The following is a 14,296-nucleotide window of genomic DNA, read 5'->3' as shown; positions in this document are numbered from 1 at the left end:
AATATATATGTATGAATGGTGTTTAAAGTCTATCTAGTTAACAAATTGCCTTGGACTTACTTAAAGCACTTGATACGGTACCATTCCTCATACCATCCCATGCATTACAATGAGCCTGTCCTCCGATTTCTGCCTTCACCAGCCTCCCCTACTTTTCACATATCCAATCCTTTCAGACCGGCACAAGTGTCTAGGACATAGGGGCTGAAGGTTGTTTCTGGACAGCACCGTGAGTTGTTCTAATGCCCGTCTCCTCCCTGTTCTTCTGTCCTCTGTAGGTGCTAAAAAGCCCTGTCAATGCTGTCTGCGGGTCTTGACAGGATCACATCGAAGAGGAGGTCATAAAAATTCAATATTCTTAGTTGTCATATTCTCTCAATAGAGACACGAGGTGTCTCGCCTGAGACAGCTGGGAATTCTGCAAAATGATAAATATCTCTGAAGGCACACTCCAATGAATCTGACAGAAGATTTAACATAATATGACAATTTTAGGTTTTAGCTATAAGTAACAAGTATCAGTTTGATTGATTGTTTGATTGATTGAAACATGGTCAATTTCTTATTTTATTAATTTAAATGTACTCTTTTATAGAACTCCTTTTAAATTCACATGAGTCCTTTAGTTAGGTTTACTTTATTGTCCTTTAATTAATATATTTATTCTCTTAATATTATGGTTTTAGTGTATCAGTGCTTCTACGTTCATATGTGCCATTTTAAATTGGTCTTTGTTCTAGTGTAAAACACATTGTATCATTCATCAAACACATTATATAAATGACCTATTTAAATGAATGCATAAGGCTCATTGCCTTACATGCTTTCAGAGTACCAATTATTACACTTCATTTTATCAAGCTCCTAATCTTACACTATTACAATTAGTTTAATCTCTATTGTTCCTTCCTGCCATTGAACTATTGGTTGCTAACCATATTGATATTGGTTTTCATACATCATGATGATACTCATAAGTTGCAGGCTTGAGGACACCTACAATAGCTATATCTTTCAATTTATGCGCAATGCAATACAGCTCGTGTTTCCATCTCTGAGTTTCATTCTGGATTTGGCCCCTCATCTTGTCATCCTAGGTGGAGAAATATCACGTTAGAGCAGCTAATGAAAACAGAATGAGTAAGAGATGTGAAATAAATTAAACGGAAAAGGAAAAGGAGAAGGTGAATAAGTGAAGGAGAGTTGAAAGAGACATAAAGTGCATGCTTCATCTTTAGAGCGAAGGCTCAGAACTGAGATTAGATTAGATTATTAGATTCAACTGTATTGTCATTGCATAGAGTACAAGTACTGAGACAACGAAATGTAGTTTGGCATCTAACCAGATAATAATAATTGTCTCCAGTCCGTTTTTGGAGTTCTGTGTGGAGGACGTGGATGGGCTACTGCCGGGATCCTGAGTTCAGCAGTGTAACAGCTGCAGGGAAGAAGCTGTTCCTGAGCCTGCTGGTGTGGGAATGGAGATGATGGAAGACTTCCGCTGTTGTTCCTGTCTCAACGATCGTCTTCTCTGATACTTAGTATCTTTGGTCTTCATTTAGTAACTTAGTTTCTGTCTCAACGATCCTCTTCAACGATCCTCTTCTCTGATACTTAGTATCTTTGATCTATGTTCCTCCCTCCTGTCCCCTTACTTGACTGGCCCTAACCCTTACCCTTGATCCACTGCTGGGAACAATATACTGTAGCAATATTTAATCTTAGCCAATGAGAAGATGAATAACCAATTCTGTGATATATCTTGAAATGGATAAACTGGTGGTTTGGGGTTTCAAGACACCAGTGAAGTTGTCTCATACCCAATCCCAAATCCCAAGTCACATGCCTACACAACTGAGCTAACAGTGTTTAGAAATGCACAGACCATTTGGGGAAATCTACTCAACTCATTTAGAAGTGATTGACTGTGGAACACTGACAGACATCAAAACAAGATGAGATGTGAAACAGATCATTAGAAGAAAATCTCATTTAGTTTTGATGAGTCTGTCAGTGTTCTGTCAGTGGCTGTCTTGCCAGATTTTGTCCGGGTGCCAAAATGTGTCCGGGTATGTGATCATGTCATTCGAACACCGTTGCTATGCCGACTGCCATGTAATCATGTCTTTCGAACACCGTTGCTATACCGACTGCCATGTAATCATGTCTTTCGAACACTGTTGCTATGCCGACTGCAGACGCGACTGCCGACCCTTGCATTCAGGACAGCCTCCTCTACACCCTGGTCTGTATGATGCCAAAGGGGGCAGAGGGCTCGGTTTAGTTTAATCAATCAAGTGCTTTAGTTGGCAGGCAAACGTGGTGATGGTAAGCATAATATGAAAAATATGATGAATAAATATAAAACTGAAGTATGATCACTATTGCGTATGTAACTTTTAGATATAGGATAGTAGTTCGATGTTATATGTTATATGTACAGTTATGAAATGATAAGTGCCATTCCTGAGCCATATCTTTGCCATGAAAAAGCCAGACTTTGTCCAGTATGTGGATGGTATGCAATTGAACTGTATGTGTAACATGCAATGACCATATTAGGGTTTGATATACATACAGTATGTGGGATGTGTATGTCCTTGTGTGTTACCTCTAAAATCTCAATTGATGTTGTTATGTTTCCTCTCTTTCCATGTATTATTTTTCCTCTACTAGTCTTTCCTTCCTCCTCTCTTTCTCTCATCTTTCTCCCAGGTAGTATATGCGTGTGCCCTTGCGTTTGCACGTGTTTGGTTTTGGACACAAAAGATACGATCGTGACAAGAAACCCGTCCTTGACTACCTCTGTGTGATGTTTCTGATTGGTTAAGAGCATTTTTTCTTCTTACAGATGTACATAGAAACAGCAAGGAGCAGCAACCCCACCCTCCCTCCCTCCTTGCCTCCCTCCCTCCCTCCTCATTTCTCATCTCCGCTCACACCTAGCTCCATTTTCCACCTCTTCTCTGGCATTTCCGATAACACTCACTTGTGTATCATTGTGTATTTTCAGAGAATCTGACATTTTACCTTGGTTCCAACACTTACCTTTGTGCTATATTGCACAGGAAGTAGAAGCTTAAAGGAGCAGCTACACGTTGTACAGATGTTTGTTCTGTCAAGTGCTTTCATGGGTTTCATCTCAACTGAAATCCCATTCTAAGGTTGATGGGTAGTTTAGGAGAAAGTTGATGAGATGCGTGTGGTTTTGTGTACTAATTCTCTAACAGTTTATATGGAAAAATGATTTACTCCAACATAGTTTGTAAACAAGCACTCGATCCAACAAAGACATAAATGTCAGAGGTTGCGGCAGCATTAACAGCCAAACTAACCACAGGCCACAACTTGAGTGCACTGTTGATACAACAGCAATGAGAGAGTTTGTTAGTTTTAGAACGGTGTTGCTCTTTTATTGGAAAGCTTTCCACATAAAACGTGGATATATGGCAAACAGTAGGCACTGTTAATGACCAACCATACATGCTGCTGTTACAGGCAGAACAATTTTTGGCTTCAGTAAAATGGCAAAAAAAAAAAAAAAAAAAAAAAAGTCAAATAATATAACAGGTAACACGTTAGTATAGAGGTCATGCAGTACACTAGTATTAGTACATATATATATATGTACATATACAGTCATTTGTGAAGACAGCACTGAATAAAAACCTAATGAATGGCTGATAATACCTAATTATGGGCTTCTGTAATTACCCCCTTTATATACACACACTCATAAACAACATGTGCCTACATGTAATCCCTATACTAAAGTGTTACCAAGTATATTTGTATGAATTAGAATATGAGGTTACATTAGATTACATAGCTTTTGTGTTTAGTTTACATACTGTACAGTATATGTTCTTCATAATGTTTTATTACGGTTAAACATCATGATTACTTAAGATTAAGGTGTATTCATGGAACTGTTATAACGCTAGTATAATAAGCCTCTTATCACACCTGTATACACTGATGAGCCAAAACATTATGACCATCTGCCTCATATGCTGTTGGTATTATCCTTGGGTACCCAACACCCTGTCGCCGGTTTGTGGTTTGTCCCTTCTCGGACCACTGTTGGTAGGTACTCACCACTGCTGACCAGGGACACACCACAAGCACACATCAACTTCGAGAACGGACTGTTCACTTGCTGCCTAATATATCCCACCCCTTGACAGGTGCCATTGTAACACGATAATCAATGTTATTCACTTCCCTTGTCAGTGGTCATAATGTTTTTGTTCATCTGTGTATGCTCATGTATGTATCTCAGCAGCATATACATGTTCAATGCCCTGAATGAAGTTGGTCCATATGATGAACTCTATAAAAGCAGGTGAACGATTATTTTAATTACATTGTGCTTATAGGGGAGATTACGGGAGGGGTCCTGAGTTTTTCCTGACCCCCCGGTGACCTGGACTAGTCAGATGAAGTGCTCAGAAAAAACCCAGGGCCCTAAGTCTTACTTAATCTTTTACTATGCAGGTCACTCTTGAGATCTCTTTTACACAAGGGACACAGGCTGTGTTCAGCAGCAGAGCTCGACACTGTGGAACATTCTGATTCTGAAATGTCCTGTGTTGAATGGATCAGACATGCCGACATGTATGTGACGGCAGCTGGTGAAAGCAGGAACAAGTCAACAACCAATCAAAATGTTTGGACTTTTATTCTGAAAAATGTAAATACATTTCACCGTTGTTTAAAAAAATCAATGACACACTTGTTAGTGAAGCCAAAACATTGCAATGCAATGGATTCGGTGAGTAATCCTCACTACTACCTACTTAGTGTAGAGTAGTGAGGATTACTCACCAAATCCATTGCATTGCAATGTTTTGGCTTCACTACCAAGTGTGTCATTGATTTTCAACAACAGTGAAATGTATTTACATTTTTCAGAATAAAAGTCCAAACATTTTGATTGGTTGCTGACTTGTTCGCGCTTTCATCAGCTGCCGTCACAAATAAGGATTCATATCATCTCTATTCATTGCGCGTCTTTGTGAACGTTCAGTATGCTGCGTAGTGCTAAACGCAGCCCAGCTCTATGTAGAGTGGTCTCAGTCTAGCCCCGAAGCGAGAAACATTGAGTAGGCCACGCCCACATTTTTATAGTCTGTTCTGAAGGTTCTGAAGTGAAGTTCGGAAGACACACACCACACACACACACACATACACACACGTTAAACACATGTTACACGGTGTCGTCAGCAGCAGCTTTGGAGGAACTTCTTGAAGAACTTCCTGAACTCTGTGTTGAAGACGGTGTAGATGACGGGGTTGAGGGCGGAGTTGACGTAGCCCAGCCACGTCACGGTGCTGATCAGACTGGCAGGGATGTCACATGTGTGGCACAGCGCCCCCGTCGTGTGGACGATGAAGAACGGCGTCCAGCAGAAAAGGAAGCAACCTGGGAGGAAAGAGGAGAGGGCCAGGACTTAAATACTTTTTTTTCTTTTCCTTCCTTCCCCACAGAGAGCAATAGGAGAGAAACATTGAAAGATTGAGGCCCTATTCCAATACTTTTAGAGTGCATACTTCCCCCTTCCCCACAAGAGTTAGAGACTTATTCCAATATTCTTAAAATGCATCCTTCCTTCCTCCCTTCCCTACTTCCTCCCTAACTTGAATACATCACTGATCACACATGACTCGATGGGATGACGGGTTCCTCCACAAAGCTTTCACTAATCCAGTTGGGTTAGGTAAATGATTCCTTCGAAGGAAGGGAGAGGGGAAGGAGGGATTTCTAAAGTATAGGAACACGGTCGGGGTTCCTAGGGAGAGACACACCTGAGCATCAGTTTCTTCATTCATCCATAGATAACAGTTGCAATAAACACAAGGTGATATGATTTGATCTGACAGAAAGATGAAAGCCAATCCATTGTGGCAGACTTATTGCTAGTTTCAACTGAATGCACAAAACCATTTAGGCAGCAGTCCAAAAATGTCATTTAACTTTGATGGAAAGTTTAATAATTGAATTTGCTAATATTCTCCCTGACCCTCTCATGCAGAAAATACACTAGTTAGCAAGGGCTGAGTTCACATTTGCAGAGAAGGTGCAATTCCAAAAGAGAAACACATTCTGCTAACAGTCCATAGGTCTGAGAAGTCTATTAAGTGTGTAATCATGTAATCTTGCCACAGGGTTTGGAGATATTAACTCCAACGCATCTAATTCACAGTGACACCGTAGGAGGATTGACCTCTTACCAATTTAATCTATACTGTGTCAACATTAGTGACACCATCGTGCAACCTTTACGTCTACATTAAGGAGAGTAAACTGGCTGAGGCACTTGTAGATGAGAAACGTAGATGCCTGTCACCATGGCCTCCGCATTTGTGAATGATTGTGGAATGTTGATGGGTTTTCTATAAATATTTATATAATTTCTATATTTATTTATATTTTAGACATTTAGCAGACACACACACACACACACACAAAGATACTTGCATCATTAAACCACACAGTTCTTTGTTTCAGACGTTGCTCATCTTCATGGGCATTTGGAGGTTTGCCTCTTCTTTTTATCAATGACATCATTTCTGGACATTATTTCAGACTATTTAGAGAACCCGTTTTGGCTAAAAAGCAATAAAGTAATGCAGTTTAAATTAAGTATTTACATTTCTGATACTAGCTGTTCATCACTGGCATTAGGGTCTAGCAAGCTTTTTTTTTTTTTTACCACGACATCACTGCACAGCATGGGAGCAACGTATGTTAAGTGTGTCTCATGCTAGCAGGCTACTAATCTGTTTGAACTGCAAAGGGTGTTTTCTGTCACCACCCACACCATTTCTCTCCTGATCTAATAAGGTTCAGCTTCATCAATGTCTGCTGAGCAAAACAGTTAGTAGAAGCAGTGATTGTTGAGACACTGCCTCTCCCCCCCCCCCCCGCTGCTGAATCCCTCATCCACGCCTTCATCTCCTCCCGCCTTGACTATTGCAACTCCTTACTCACCGGCATCACCTCCCGCTCCCTCCATAGACTTCAGATGGTTCAAAACTCAGCTGCCCGCCTGCTCTCAAACACCCGGTCCCGTGACCACATCACTCCTGTCCTCCACTCTCTCCACTGGCTCCCCATCAAAGAACATATCAAATTCAAAGTACTCCTCCTCACATACAAGGCCCTCCATAGCCTGGCCCCCCCTTACCTGACTGACCTCCTTCTCCCCCATCGCCCTACCTGTACCCTCCGATCCTCATCCACTGTTCCCCTCACTGTCCCACCCTTGAAACTCAAAGGCTTCAGAGACTTTTTCTTCTGAGAGCTTTTTCACGAGCTGCACCCCGCCTCTGGAATTCTCTCCCTCAACCACTCAGAGACTCACCCTCACTCTCCACTTTTAAATCCCACCTCAAAACCTACCTGTTCTTCCATGCATACAACCTTCCCTACCCCTAACCATCTCCCCTAACCCTGCCACCCCCCTCCCTCCCTGGACATTGCTGTGTTAATTGTTCCTTGTGCCTGGTCGTTAACTATGTGTTCTATGTGCTCATGTTAACTGTTGCTTGTTTTTTCTGTGTTTTCTGTTTTTCCCATATTGTCAGCGTCTTTGAGCCCCGGAAAAGTGCTATATAAATACAATGAATTATTATTATTATTATTATTATTATTATTATTATTAATAATAATAATAATAATATGAATGTATGTTGTTTCACATTGGTCTTTCACAAAGTTGTTGTGATGTGTCCACACTAGCATACATTACCACCTAGACAGCAGGGCCAATTGCTTCATTCTATGTAGTGTGCTGGTAGCATATTGGATCATAGCTATGTGTCTGTCTTCTTGGAGACTAATGATAATGATTCTCTCAAACACTTGCCGTAGACTAAACACCCATCTCTTCAGCCTACACCTTAACTGTCCCTCCTAAGACCTCTTCATCCCCTCTACCCTGTACAGTTTCTCTACTGTAAATAAAATATATTAAAAAAAGAGAGAAAAACAATCCTTCTTCTAGCATCAGGACTGCCAATGGCCCCTGGCCCGAGCATAGATTACTTTTTCTTGCGATGACTGATAGATAGATAATTCATGGATAAAGGCGTCTGCTAAATGCCAAAAAATTTAATGTAACTTGAGGAACTGTGAGGACCAGAGCATAGTCACTTCTGCGTTTACTTGTAGGAGAGTTGTTGGGGCTAAGGTGGACTTAAGAGAAGATGCAACTGTTATATAATAATTGGATCTGAGGCTTTAACCTATACTTAGTCTTAGAGACACTTCCATCCCAACACTGGGATCCACGTTGGTTGGCCCAGTAGAGCCTTTGACGACTGGGGACGTTTAGCTCTGAGCTGCTTTGCCGCAGCGAAGGACCTCTACACAATACATTACATCACATTACATTTTTGGCATTTAGCAGATGCCTTTATCCAAAGCAACTTACAACAAATACATTTGTCTAAGTAAGTGAATCATCTATCATCAGTCATGTTAAGAAAAAGTAATCTACGCTATGACCAGGGGTCATTGACAGTGACAATGCTAGTAATGGGAAGAATTCTTCTTATTTTTTCTTATTTTTTATAGTATATTATAGTAGAGAAACTATTTAGGAGGGAGAGTTAAGATGAGAGTTAAGATGTACAGTACCAAAAGCGAGTCGACCTTAGATTGTTGTAGAGTGCTGGGGCACTTGATCCAATCATTTTGAATTGACTGGACCACTGAATACGTAATTAGAATTCAGAGAACATGTTCTGGATGAGGTTCAGTAGAACCTAGTGAACACTACCAGTATTCATCCAGACACACTGATAAGTCATCCAGTCATCCAGTCATGCAATCATGCAGGGGAGAGAGAGAGCAAACATGTTCTCACTGCTGAAGGTGGAATGTGTGTGAGCATCTGTCCAGGACTCCAACAGAATCCATGAAAAATTCACCTCATCAGCCTAACACTGAAAAATGGCTCAACTGCCTCAAATTATTCATGATTGAGAATGATGCTGTGGCCAAAAGTGAATTCCACAAATGAGAGAGAGAGAAAAATATTCCCTCTCTGGATACTGTGTTGTATCTCTTCCACTCATAGCTGTGGGCTCTGGATTGTGCATGTTGTGAATCCAAAGGAGTTAACACTAGGACAGCTGTGCCTATTTCACCTACTCTTAGCGCCGCCTCGGGGGTAGTCTTTAGAATGGGAAGCTGCTACTTACACACAAAGGCCACTCGTTGGAGCGTCTTGTAAATCAGCCTGCCTCCTACATAGAAAAACTGCAAAATAGCTTTATACTAGCTTATCCTGATGTGATTTTGAAAATGTAAGGATACTGGGTGGTAGAACGCACATATCTAGGAAAAGTCATGAAAGGAGGGTCCTGAAATTTGATCGTGTGCAAAGGTATAATTTGTATTTTACTCACTTGGTCAAATGACCCCACCCATGGCTGTTCTAGTGTTAATATGCTACAGCAATATGCTACATGTTTTAGTCAAGGCAAATACAAAATCATTAAAAAGGTACATGAAGACCAATGCTCAAACTGTACACCAATTAGTGCACTTCACTGAACCGCCTTTATCAAGAAATAAATTCCCTGATTGCTAAACTGCCATTTCTCACAGCCATTTAGCACTAGGCCTATATCAAAGCTCAAAACCTACACACTGCACCTTAAAGACTGCCAACAGCCACACCACTGAGGTCAACTTTAGCTACAACAATCCTAAACTATATGAACCACAAAACCACACAGATCATAGGCAGACGCTCATAACCAAACAGAGCCAGTCAACCTACGAGCCCTAGATGGAGAATTGAGGGGGGTCACTTACCCACCACAACGGGAAGCACCCTCATGGCTTTTCTCTCTCTCCCATTGATCTTGGCCCTCTTCCTCCTGTTCGCTGGCTGCAGGGTGTAGGAGGGATACGCCACTGTTTCTATGGGAGCCCCTGTATACTCTGATGGGAAGGCGCAGTCTGGCGGCCCATAGGGCTCCAATTCCTCTAGCCGGCTCTGGGAACGGTCCCTTCCTATGATCCGAGGCAGAGTCATGGGCAAGGGGGACATAGAGCGGTTCATCGAGCGGTGCATCGCGCTTAGCGACGGGAGCTCAGTGGCGGCGTTGCGGCGCTGCGCGTGCTGGAGCTTCCTACAGGCCAGGATGCTGCTCTTTAGCTTAGCTTTCCGCGCCTCCTCCCACTTCCTCAGGCCCCGGAACATTCCGAAGTAAAGGAGGAGCATGATGGGGCAAGGGATGAAGAAGGAGCAGACGGAGGAGTACACCACGTAGTTGTCGTCCTCTAGTTTACACTCGCGGGAGTCGCGGTGCGGCACGTGGTTGATGCCGAACATAACGGGGCACGCCACGGCGAGAGCCAGGAGCCACGTGGCGGAGAGGAGGATGACCTGACGCTGGTCCACGTGCTTACGGTTGTAGTTGAGAGGGATGGACACGGCGATGAACCTGCAGTAAGGGTCAGATGGAGGGAGATTGAGAGAGAGAGAGAGAGAGAGAGAGAGAGAGAGAGATAGAGAGAGAGAAAGAGAGAGAGAGAGAAAGAGAAAGAGAGAGGGAGAGGGAGAGAGAGAGTCATTACCGCAAAAGAGGGTTTGGACAACCTTTACCTGGTGAGTGGAGTCTGGTATGTTATGGGCAAGAGGAAAACTCTGCACCTCTTTGCATCACTGGGATGATGATTACAAAACACTGGACTTAATAGAATAATTAAGTTCAATTTAATGATAGTAGAATAATTAAGGTAAAGTCAATGATAGTAGAATAATTAAGGTAAAGTCAATGATAGTAGAATAATTAAGGTAAAGTTAATGATAGTAGAATAATTACGGTAAAGTCAATGATAGTAGAATAATTAAGGTAAAGTCAATTAATTAAGGTAAAGGGGACAATATTTAATTATTTAAATGGTTTATTCATGATTGGTAACAGGTGTACAAATCCCCAAAATACCATGTATCTTTTGGATTTCTGTATCATTTGGATTTTCATGATTGATAATACATAAAGGTGAACAAATATATTGAATGTTCAATTATTAAATCGGGCATTCACAGTAAATATTTGAATGAAAAGAAAAAGCTATTAGAATACCTGTGGGGGGCTTTCAGTGATTGCTACGCAGGGGTCCACACTTGAGTAATGGTTTTAGCACGTTCCCTCCATCTTTCTGTCTTTTTGCTTCTCTATTATAGTGTTTTTATTCACTTATCTCTCCCCACCAGGCCCACGGTGATGGAAGAGAGGGAAGGGTGAATGGGGGTAGGGACTGTGGCGTGGACATCATGAGGAGTCGGGTAGCTTCATATACCGACTGGACAGGAATAACAATTCATGCTTTTAAATGCATGAAATGTACCCTGCGTCTCACACTTCTCCTTGGAGGCAGTTACAGTAAATAGATGGGCTGAACCAAGCCCTCTAGTACTGTGTAGTAGTCATTTGTGACAGCAGCTGGTGAAAGCGGGAACAAGTCAGCAATCGATCAAAATTCAGACGTTTATTCAGAAAATGTAAAATACGTTAGTAGGTTGCCCGCTTTCACCAGCTGATGTCACATTTATCACTGCACAGTATTGTATATGGACAGTTGGACTCCCCGTATCTTTTCAGAGGGAATTAGATGTGAAATGTACAAATCAGATATAATCTTGGCCATCTGCATATGCTCAGGACTCTGTTATTGCAACAGTAACCACATAACGTTCAGGAGAAGCCAACATTGAGTCTCAAGTTGAAAAGTTGACAATACTTATGTCTGTATAAAGGTTAAAAGATCAGTATCCAATATATCTTGATAATAATTCAAAGTATGAATACAGCATTAATTAGGTGATTTCATTATGAAATAAAAGGTGCAAACTTTGCTCAAGTGCACTTTACTCAAGAGTGCAATGGAAAGGGACACAGAATAGTTAGGTTGGGGGATAAGGATTGTGTGTGTTTGTGTGTTTGTGTGTGTGTGTGTGTGTGTGTGTGTGTGTGTGTGTGTGTGTGTGTGTGTGTGTGTGTGCGTGCGTAGGGGGCAGTAGAGACAGACCTGTCAACGCTGATGGCACAGAGGTTGAATATGGAGGCAGTGCACAGCATCACGTCCATGGTCATCAGGCCATCACACACGAACATGTTCAAGGACCACAGACCGCCCTGGAACTACATACAGCACACACACTCAGCTTGGCTCATACACATAACCTGTGAAACTGTGACCTGTGTGTATGAGTATGCACATATCTCTCTCTCTCTTTCTCTCTCTCTCTCTCTCTCTCTGGGAAATTCATTATAAAACCAATCTCTCTCAGTGCTTTGACCCTTCAGTATAAAAACATTTACATTACATTTACATTATTGGAATTTAGCACACGCCTTCATCCAAAGCGACTTACAACAAATACATTTGTCTAAGTAAGTAATCATCTATCCATTAGTCATTGTAAGAAAAAGTAATCTATGCTATGACCAGGGGCCATTGGTAGTTACAATGGAACCTGTAAAACTGTGTGTGTGGGTGCATGCACATCTATGTGTGTGTGTGTGTGTGAGAGAGAGAGAGAGAGAGAGAGAGAGAGAGAGAGAGAGAGAGAGAGAGAGAGAGAGAGAGAGAGAGAGAGAGAGAGAGAGAGAGAGAGAGAGAGAGAGGGGGCGGGGGGGACTAATTGTAAAAACAATCTCTCTTAGTGCTTTGACCCTTCAGAATATGATGTTGACTTTCAGACATACCTAGACTTTCATAGACTTCATAGACTGACATCATAGACGTGTTCACCACCCATAAGCCATCAGACATCTCAATAAGACTAGCCAAAGATGTTAAGCAACCAGGCTAACATGCTCACTAGATTAACTACAACTCTCAGGTAATACATTTAAGAGCAAAATTAGGATCTCTCCTGGAGGAATCCCATGCCTCTAAGTAAAGATCTTAAGATAGTCTATCGAGATAATCAATCTCGATAGATACTGTATAAAGATAGATAGATAGATAGATAGATAGATAGATAGATAGATAGATAGATAGATGTTCACTTTCAAGCTTGTGAATCTCCTGTTCTACCACATCCCAAAGGTGTTCTATTCAGATCCGGTGACTGGGAAGGCCACTGAAGAACACTGAACTCATGTTGTCATGTTGATGAAACCAGTTTGAGACTTTTGCTTTCTTTGTGACATGGTGCATTACCATGCTGGAAGTAGCCATTAGAAAATGGCTCATTGTAGCCATGAAGGGATGCACATGGTCAGCAACAATACTCAAATAGGCTGTGGCATTCAAGGGATGATTGATTGGTATTTACGAGCCCAAAGTGTGCCAAGAAAACATTCCCCACACCATTACACCACACATGAATGAGAAGGTGTTCAAGTGTTCCTAATAATGTGTTCTGTGAGTGTAGATAATAATCACAGCTGTTGATTGACACAATGGTGCAGATGGCGCATTCTGCATTCACAGTTGCATAACATTTATTTTCCTGCCTCATTTTCCAGGTTACAAAGGTAACAAAGGTAAGCTGGAAAATGAGGCAGGGAAATAAAACAGAAACGGGATGTTCTTTCCAATCGTTTTGTCAGGAACTGGGTTTAACTAATCAACTAGGCCTATTGGCCACTAATTATAAGTGATACATTATCAATAGCTCTAACAATCATTCATCCCATCATTATAAACGATTTCCCTCCAGGTTTAGGCTCTCCTCATTCTCGGTTACTGTAGGAAAATGGACATAAACTCGTACGAGTCAAATATTTAAATTGTTCAACATAATTCTATATACTTTTGAAATAGGCCAACCCATATAAGGTGTGACACTAGTCAACTCACCTCTGAGTACACAAACAGTGGCAACACCAGCACGGCCAGGAGGAGGTCCGCCACAGCCAAACTGACTATGAAGTAGTTGGTTGTAGTTTTTAAAGATTTTTCCTTGTAGACACTAAGGCACACAAGAACATTTCCACAAATGATCACGATGATCAACAATATTCCAAATATGAGAGCTGGAAAGTTGTATTCGGTGACCACCGGCTGCGTCGTGTTGAAATCCGTGAAGTTGTTCGACATGACTGCCCTGTCGCCCCCCTCGCGACGCGCCGACCCCAGGTAGATAGATTCCCTCGATGACACCTGGCCCGTGCGAGAACGGATTGATCAAAACCAGTTTTCATCAATGCATTGTTTCTAGAGTACCTGTGCGGGTGGTCTGTCCGTCCATCGAGAATGTGAGCCAGAAGGAAACTGTCTTCTGACTGTGAGGGGTCATTCGCGGACAGCTACGGGCGC

General features: G+C 41.8%; 1 protein-coding gene across 1 annotated transcript; it reads right to left on the bottom strand.

The window, feature by feature from the left end:
- Positions 1-5,222: 5,222 nt before the first annotated feature.
- LOC308159041 (D(4) dopamine receptor-like) lies at positions 5,223-14,077 on the bottom strand (the record flags this gene model as incomplete). The annotated part of the gene is made up of 4 exons (XM_080532788.1): positions 5,223-5,425; positions 9,830-10,464; positions 12,056-12,168; positions 13,838-14,077. 4 exons carry the CDS (start codon positions 14,075-14,077, stop codon positions 5,223-5,225), a joined length of 1,191 nt encoding a protein of 396 aa, XP_080388914.1.
- Positions 14,078-14,296: the final 219 nt, after the last annotated feature.

Source organism: Nansenia antarctica, assembly GCF_963989245.1.
Source record: "Nansenia antarctica genome assembly, chromosome: 5".
Taxonomy (NCBI): domain Eukaryota; kingdom Metazoa; phylum Chordata; class Actinopteri; order Argentiniformes; family Microstomatidae; genus Nansenia; species Nansenia antarctica.
Note: the sequence above shows the minus strand (reverse complement) of the source record. Positions and strands in the feature narration are given on the sequence as shown.